Raw genomic sequence first — 8,766 nt, 5'->3', positions numbered from 1 at the left:
AAGCACTTCGTCATAACAGCCGTGCCAAACGTTCCACTCAAAGAAGCCGGCATTTCAAATCTTTCTGCGATATGAGGTATCTAATTTATATATGTTAGATATAACTTAACTTTTTAGAACAATTTACTGTAATTTCTATCATTCTTCTATGAGTATTTTGATAAGTTAATTGTTAAATCCTCGCCGTTCCCTGCCAAGCTAGCTGTCATGCCGTTGCTGTTAGCAAACAAGCTAAGTGTCAACATACCGTTAGCCTAGCTAGCTTAATTTATCACGTTAATGATCGTCGAAGCGATTAATTTGATCAGTTGACGAAGAATTACGAAAACTGATGGTCTAGAAATAGGGTTGTAAACTACGTGGTAACTAGTTTATAACCGTACATGACAATCTGTGACGTGCAGTTTAAGCTGTGATTTAATTTTAGCTTTCGTGCCCTGTCTTAACAAACCCTTTATATAGCTGCAGTGCCTTTGTATAATATATAATGTATTTCCCCCCATGAGTCTTGAATGACAGCTGGGGTCAGATATACTAAGGATCTTTTTAATCATATTGATTCTTAACATTTATCACAGCATTGAATAAATGAATATGTCCAATATAGGACATCTGATACTTTTTTGCATACTATTTAGAGGAAAGTGTAGAGCACACAGTCTGTAAACAGATATGTTTGTTTCAAAATGGGTAAAATTTTATCCATTTTATGAATGTTATTTGTGACAGGATATTGAAAAGATGTGAAAAATATGACTCATCCTTGTCAAAAACACAAATACTTGTCAGCTGAAAAAGAATGAAAATCAATTTTAGCATTTTCATAAGTCTGGATTGACATGTAAAAAGAAAACATGGAATGGAAAAATATTTGGATTCTTTATCCAGTTGAGAACAGGATAAATATTATGTTGGTTTTTTTTTTTAATAAGCCATTTTGTGGATTTAAAATCATAGATGGAATAGGAGTGCTATATTCATTCAAACATCTGTCAGTGTGTCTTTCCATCTCTTAATGTAAACTCTTCATCATTCCATTCCTGTCTCTCCATCCTTTCTTCCATTTTGCATTTCCAAGTCTCCTCTTGGTGTTTTATACATAATTAGGCAGATTTTAAAAGTGGAAGTTGAACTTTTGAATAAATTTGAGTATATGTACAACAGGAATTATTATTATTTTTTCACAGAGCAGGAGGCTTTTGGTTACCTGTGAGGCTGAAAAGTGCCGATAGATCTGTTTTTAATAGAGTGGATGTAACGTAATGCCTCAAAATGTCGAGGAACTACAAAGTGAAACAGAGCTGATGAAAGTCTTTTGATCCTCAGTTTGTTTGATGGGTCTTGATGTTTTCTGCTCTCATAGCTGAGAGGACTAGTGATGAGGGGTGGTACACTGAGCCTATTCAGAGTCAGGCGTCCAAAGCTTAAAAGATACAGTACAGCTGCCATGAGGTGTGGGTGAAGTTTCCACATTGTGTTTTGTTCTCTGACTCTCAATGGTGAACAAGTCTTAAATGGTTTTGGCTAAAGGCTAAATAGTGTTTTCATCGGATTTATCAGCAGGTAAGATTTTTACGTAATCTTCTGTTGCAAAACAAACAGCTACTGTAATCACTTTTTGTTTTTTTTTTTGCTTTGTCTTTATCACAGGGCATCACACTATAACCCAGTTTCAGTTGCACATAAGTTTACAATATGTTATTGACCTCTTCAAGGTGCAGTTATAAAAACTTTAGTCACATTTATGATGTTTTGATGACTGCAATGAAATTTAATACCTGTATCAGCAAAGAAAGTCTGTTCAAACTAAAGCGCTCATTTTATTCAGATTGTGAGGTGACAAATATTACTCCTATCCATGTCCTTCAGCTGCCAAGCTGAAATATTTAGTCTGTTCTCATTATTATGGAAATTCCTCAACCTGACCTCTTCTGTATTTGTGGGGAAATGCAGCAGAAAGTTGCTAGATTTCTTTCTTCTTTTTTTTCTCTTTTTTTTTAATGGCCAGTGTTGGAGAAAAAAGGGCTGTGGTAACATTGATGCTAAGCAGAGATGTGCCAGTCTGGTCCTTAAGATCTACTATGCTCCAACTTTTAGATGCATTACTGGCTTGTTACCAGACCTCTGTGGAAGAGAGATTTCAGATGTGTTGGAGAAAGGAAGCAGGATAATTTCTTGAGAATTGAACATCCCTGTTGTAATGGTGTGAGTTTTTTCTTTTTTTTTTTCTTTCTTATGTCTTTATAAATATCTGGGCAGCTTTAATCATAACAGTCCTCTTTAAACGCAGACTCTAAGATCCGTCCAGCTGAAGTTTCCCACTCGCCTGCTTTCTCATGCCATGATCTCTTTATTTGAGCAGTTAATGATGTTTGACTCTCTACACCTTCGCAGGTGTCATTTCCTGTAGCCCACCATGGCATCGGGGGATGTGGTGCCAGAGCATGCCAAACAGCAGAAGTCCAAGGAGAAACGTCCAGGAAACAAGGCGCCAAAGTCAGAATGTGAGGCGGACGGGTCATTTGTGTTTGAGGCTCACGAAGCCTGGAAGGATTTCCATAACTCTCTCAGGCATTTCTACGAAGTCGGCGAGCTGTGTGACGTCACGCTGAAGGTAGACAGGGACACGTCCACTGTTTTCTCGCCAGAATCAAGTGAAATGCGGCATGTTTTCTGTGTCATGTATTCTGTGTTTCTCCTTTTTATAGGTTGGCAGTAGGTTGATACCGTGTCACAAGTTAGTTCTAGCTTGTGTTATCCCCTACTTTCGGTAGGTTTAGTTTATGTCTTACATACACAAGATATCCTTTGGTTGCTTTTCTATTTGTTTGAAACATCTGTCAGCAATTCAGTTTTCACGTGGAAACAAGGAGCCTGGTCCGTTAGAACGATACCACGTGTGCCACATCAGTGGTAGTTTTTAATGAGGATAATGTGGCTTTCTTTAAATTTATGTGTCGTTTTGATGTTTTCGGTTGAACATGGTACCTGAAATCAGTTGCTGTTGTTGTTTTATATCTGTACTTTCAACCTGTTGAGTCATTGTTCCACCTTGTGGTATCATGATGGTAAACAAGCAAAACTAGCTGGCTACTTATAAACAACATGCGAAATAGCAGTTGCAACTTTCTTTCTTCTTTTCTTTTTTTTTATTGCAAGGAGTTTCTTTTTTTAATTTTAGGTAAAATTGCACCACAAAATGAACCAGTTTGGTCACAGATTAGTTGCTTTTTTTTTTTTTTTCCATCTGGCATGGATGTCGAAGTTTTAGGGCTTTGTTTCTCTCCTCAGGGCAATGTTCCTATCAGACATGTCTGAAGCCAAACAGGATCTTATAGAGATTAAAGACTTTGATGGAGATGCCATCCAGGACCTGGTGCACTTTGCCTACTCCTCCAAACTCACTTTGACCGTCGACAACGTTCAGCCGCTGCTTTATGCTGCCTGCATCCTACAGGTAAACGGAGAACTCCCTCTCAGTAAGCTCTTTAGCTTAGCCGAATGTATCATTTTGAATTTCATGCTCCTCTGCTCGTCTCTGTCAGGTTGAGTTGGTTGCCAGAGCTTGCTGTGAGTACATGAAGGCCCACTTCCACCCCACCAACTGCCTGGCAGTGCGGACCTTCGCAGAGAGCCACAACCGAGTGGACCTGATGGACATGGCTGACCGCTACGCCTGCGAGCACTTCACCGAGGTGGTGGAGTGCGAGGATTTCACATGCGTGTCGCCCCAACACCTGCGCACGCTATTGTCCTCTTGTGACCTCAACATCCACTCAGAGACACAAGTGTACAACGCAGCTGTGAAGTGGCTGAAAGCGAACCCACAGCACCATGAAGCCTGGCTGGACCAGATCATGTCTCAGGTTAGAGGAGGGAAGACTTTAGTGGTGTATTAAATGATGAAAAATGTTTACCTTGACTACAGTTACTAATAAAGGATTCCTACACGCAGCGTAGGACAGTAAGGAATTTAGTGTCGTTTTCTCAATTTGTGTGGAAAAGGAATGAATTCAATTATTTTAGACTTTATTTCGCATGTCTAGAAGTTGTCTGTTCTTCATTCTATTCAGTCATCTTTACATTTTTTTTTTTGCTTATTAGTGTCTTGTCTGTTCTTTCCCTTATCGTGTTTTCTTCTGTCCTTGTGTCTCAACACTTTTCTTTCTGGCCTTTTTTCTTGTTTTCTAGTTCAGTTCACTTTTGTTCATTCTGTGCATCATTCCATTAAATTGCCTTCCTCCTCATCCTGTGCTAATAAATAATTTTACCCATCTCCTACCTGCTGTATTTATTTAAGAATAACAATATTGATATATAAAATCTACCCTTTATTGAACTATTTCCCATTAATTTAGATAGATTTCTAGTATTTTAGATTTTAAACTGGGAGGAAAAGAACTAACATCTCAAACTAACATCTGCATCAGCTCCACATGCAGTTTCATTTCTTGACTCAGTAGTTGGATGCACTGTTCTGTCCAGGTGCGGCTCCCACTGCTGCCCGTGGAGTTTCTGACGGGAACCGTGGCAAAAGAAGAGATGATCAAGGGGAACCTGGACTGCCGTGACCTGATGGATGAGGCCAGGAACTACCACCTCCACCTGAGTAACAAAGTGGTTCCGGACTTTGAGTATTCTGTCCGTACCATCCCACGGAGGCACACCGCAGGTACCGCTGTAACGGCAACAGTCAGTAATTTCTGCCGGGCTAAAAATACGCAGCTACCCACGAGAAACAAACCGGGTTTCTGCATACAGATGCAACAAATTCAAGGTCATACCGATAGCGCCTTTTAAAGTTTGATGAATTAAATGTTCTTCTCAGTTTGAAATTTGTTTTTTGCATGTAAAATCTGAAAAGTGTGGCTTGTAATTGCCTTAAAAAGTCACTTATTATTTAGGTGACTTCTGGAGGCAATTTGTTGGACTGAATTTTATTTAAGAATATCAGAGTTTTGTAGATTTTGAAAAGCTCATCAAAGGTTATAATCGTAATGTGACTCAAAAATGTTGTGTTTGTCTTCAAGCTCAAAACAACCGGTTATTTGTGTTTGTTGCGTTCGTCTCCTTGTCTAGGGGTTCTGTTCTGCGTCGGGGGACGGGGAGGTTCTGGAGACCCATTTCGCAGCATCGAATGCTACTCCATTACTAAAAACAGCTGGTTCTTTGGTCCTGAAATGAACAGCAGACGCCGTCACGTGGGTGTGATATCTGTCGGAGGTGAGAAGAGAATCTTGTACCAATGTATCAGAAAATAAAGCAAAACATGATAAACGTTATGTAGCTCACACAGTATGGAACTCAGTATTGATAAAGTATTTGTCACAAATTTGAAGAACTCCCGGTGATGTTATTTTTTTGCCTGTTTGTTGGGAAGTTCATCCTTCATGTTGGGTGTTTCTTTCCTAACACAGGTAAAGTGTATGCCGTCGGCGGCCATGATGGCAACGAACATCTGGGGAATATGGAAATGTTTGATCCGCTCACCAACAAGTGGATGATGAAAGCCTCCATGAATACCAAAAGGTACACACACAACGTGACGCGTGTCAGAGCGCCGTTCATTTCCAGTCGTTTAACTTTAATGTTCCCTTTTGTTTTTTCAGGAGGGGAATAGCACTGGCAGCTCTCGGCGGTCCCATATACGCCATCGGAGGTCTCGATGACAACTCCTGCTTCAACGACGTAGAACGTTACGACATCGAAAACGACAGCTGGAGCGGCGTGGCTCCGATGAACACGCCCAGAGGAGGAGTTGGATCTGTGGCTTTGGGGGTAAAAGCACGAGGACAAAATCGATCATTTGTTCTGTTCATTAGACGATTTGATTCTCAGCACGTTGTTGATTGTCTTTAGAGCTACGTGTACGCAGTGGGAGGAAATGATGGCGTGGCGTCACTTTCCAGTGTGGAGCGGTTCAATCCCCACCTCAACAAGTGGACGGAGGTGTGCGAGATGGGCCAGCGGCGCGCCGGGAATGGCGTCAGCAAACTCAACGGCTGCCTCTACGTTGTCGGTGAGAGAAACGCGGCGTCTCTTGGACTCCCGTCGGGTTATGTAACGTCGCTTGCGATCGTAAACTGCAGGTCTTGAGAAATGCAGCTGAGATGTACAGAAAGTTCCCCCGTTTTGATGCACACTCATCACATGCTTTGGGTTCACACCCTTCAGTTTTATACACAAAGGCTTGAATTGAGACAAAAGTTCATGTTTTGTAAAGCTGTTTTGGTCACTTATTCACAGGCCGGGTTTTTTTATTGCAGGGGTTGAAGTTAAAGAGTTTCTTCAACATTTATGGTGTTAGATTGCAAAGTCAATTACAATGTTATTCTGCTCAGATTCCTACATCAGTTTCGCATGTAACTGTTTACATTATATATACGCACTCGTTTTACATGAGGGCAACCATCTTTTAATAAATGTATCTTTTTCGGTGACGTTTCTAAGGTGGCTTTGACGACAACTCCCCCCTGAGCTCCGTGGAGCGCTTTGACCCCCGGATGCACCGCTGGGAGTACGTGGCAGAGCTCACCACCCCGCGCGGTGGAGTCGGGGTCGCCACCGTGATGGGCCGAGTGTTTGCAGTCGGGGGACACAACGGGAACATTTACCTGAACACGGTGGAGGCTTTTGAGCCGAGGATGAACAGGTGAGGAGAGAACATCGCTGCAGCATCCAGAGAGACTTTCTGGATGCTGCAGTATCTGTTTTTCTTTAATGGCTGATTTTTATTGTTTTTTTTTCCACAAAAACAGTTTGTGTAAGATGAAGATTTGTGAAAAACATATCTGACTTGACCTTATTGGAGCTGAAGTCTCCAATAAGCAGATTGTTTGTTTCCTCTCCGATCAGGTGGCTTTTTAATAATTTAGCTTGCTACATATTTCAATGTGCTTCATAAACTTAGCCCTTTGCTTAGATGGTCAAAAAAATGTTTCAGTTTCTCTCAAAGCACAGCGTGTGATGTAACAGATGGGTTAAGGAAGAAAATTACATTAAAACAGGGCAGGACTTTATCCTTTTGAAATTTTACTGAGTGCATAAAGTGATTTTTTTTGTGAAAATTCTTTTGAGAATTGTATTGTCCTTAAGTGTTTTCTGAGTTTTTTTTTTTTTTGACCTCACATGGATTTGTTCAGCTGCAGACTTTTAACCGCCTCTACAAATTTCATTTTTTCAGATGGGAGCTGGTGGGCTCCGTGTCCCACTGCCGAGCCGGAGCCGGCGTGGCCGTGTGCTTGTGTCACGTCAGCCAGATCAGGGACGTCGGCCAGGGCTCCAGCAACGTGGTCAACTGCATGTGACGACCGCCCCGCGTTTGACAAGGTGACCGACCGCAGCGTCACCGTCACCGTCAGATCCAATTGCAGCACAAAGCACATGGCGAGCGAAGCTACTACTCGCCTTCACGCCGAAGGCCGATGTTCGGTCAGCACACCGTATCCGAGGATGATTAGGGAAAAGTAATAGACTTGAATTTAAAAAAATATATATACACACAGACAAAATTTTATGTCTCTAAACTTCTGGTGGTATTTGCAATCTTTAATGAAGTATTTTGTACTTATTTTTTTTTGTTTGTTTATTTGTTTGAGTAGATATTATTTGCTGAGCTCTTATTTAAAGGAAACGTCCAGAGGATTAACGTATTCAGAATAAAGACTGTAACTATAGGGCCAGTATGAAAGGATTTAAAGTTCTCTGAGAAGACGTCCGCTACTTCGCTGCATTTGCTCCGTTTGTCCGGATCCGATGTGACTGATCGGTATCTTACTGGCTCGTTTTTATCAGTTAGGATGTGAAGTTGTCTTCCTTCGCTCTTACTCCCAAGTTTTTGTCCCAGCATTTTACATTTTTTTCACGTTCTCTCCAGTTTTAAGCTGAACCAGCCGACATTTATCCTTTGATTAATCCGATAAGGAACATTGCCGGTCAGCGAAGCCTAGAAACAAATCAGTCCTCGCTTTCAGGATCTTTTAACGCTCGGGGACTCACACTCCTGCAAGTGCCAAACAGAACAAACGCTGACAAATCCAGTTGAAATCTGCTGAATTAATATTGCTTCTCCATTGCTGACAGAGGCGTCGTAAAGAGATCAGAGCAATACGTTTCACCGCTTCAGTTCGACAATATTTCCCTTAAAATTTGAGATTTGTGAATGATGATAGCTGGCCTGTCAGAAATCCTAATCGTTTTTGTTGTTTTAGACATGTACACTGTTCAGACGAGGTTTGTACTTGCAAACGGTTCCATTATATTTCAATATACATGTAAACATTTTTTGTATAATCGAACAATTCCTAACTGTGTAATCCATTGCTGTTCTCTATTTTCCTAGAATAGACGTGAGGTCTGAATATATTTTTGTCCAAATTAGAAAATGTCATGTTTTATGTTCATACAAGTATGTCAGTTTAGCACAAGTGGTTCTGCCATATGGAAGATTTAAAATATTTATAACCTTTGGCAGAATTTTCATAATAGGACTACAAATGACTCTTTCAGATATGCTGTTTGTACAAGATAAAAATACAAAGTGTTACACAAATCTTGTGTTAAATTTAACAACAATTTTTATAGCAAACTTGAAGCCAGTTTTGTGTTTTTAAATGTTAATGTGTGAAATGTGAGGTGTTTGACTATATTGTGCTTTATGAACATAGTGTTGGTATGAAATTATTAAATAAAGTTGTTTGAATATTATTTAATGGGGTGTGTGTTTTCGCTTCTCAGTCTAGCTTGCAGTAGTTGTTGGCCATATGG

At 40.6% G+C, this 8,766-nt stretch overlaps 1 protein-coding gene across 1 annotated transcript; it reads left to right on the top strand.

Moving 5' to 3' along the window:
• Positions 1 to 9: 9 nt before the first annotated feature.
• On the top strand, positions 10 to 8,706 carry klhl8 (kelch-like family member 8). The gene is made up of 12 exons (XM_008423788.3): positions 10 to 76; positions 2,395 to 2,614; positions 2,709 to 2,770; positions 3,292 to 3,457; positions 3,546 to 3,866; positions 4,486 to 4,672; positions 5,080 to 5,223; positions 5,418 to 5,529; positions 5,610 to 5,778; positions 5,860 to 6,019; positions 6,451 to 6,652; positions 7,184 to 8,706. The coding sequence occupies exons 2-12, from the start codon at positions 2,417 to 2,419 to the stop codon at positions 7,305 to 7,307; spliced, it is 1,845 nt and encodes a 614-aa protein (XP_008422010.2). The 5' UTR covers positions 10 to 76; positions 2,395 to 2,416; the 3' UTR covers positions 7,308 to 8,706.
• Positions 8,707 to 8,766: the final 60 nt, after the last annotated feature.

The sequence above is a fragment of the Poecilia reticulata genome, chromosome 12, assembly GCF_904066995.2.
Source record: "Poecilia reticulata chromosome 12, P_reticulata-male-v2, whole genome shotgun sequence".
Taxonomy (NCBI): domain Eukaryota; kingdom Metazoa; phylum Chordata; class Actinopteri; order Cyprinodontiformes; family Poeciliidae; genus Poecilia; species Poecilia reticulata.
The sequence above is the reverse complement of the archived record's forward strand: the minus strand, read 5'-3'. Positions and strand labels throughout refer to the sequence as shown.

Bases quoted from the DNA above. Each gene is read 5' to 3' on its own strand.
- klhl8 (XM_008423788.3), top strand. From the start codon at position 2,417: ATGGCATCGGGGGATGTGGTGCCAGAGCATGCCAAACAGCAGAAGTCC. The intron at 5,224-5,417 runs GTGAGAAGAGAA...TTCCTAACACAG, and splicing joins GGGTGTGATATCTGTCGGAG to GTAAAGTGTATGCCGTCGGC. The intron at 6,020-6,450 runs GTGAGAGAAACG...GACGTTTCTAAG, and splicing joins CGGCTGCCTCTACGTTGTCG to GTGGCTTTGACGACAACTCC.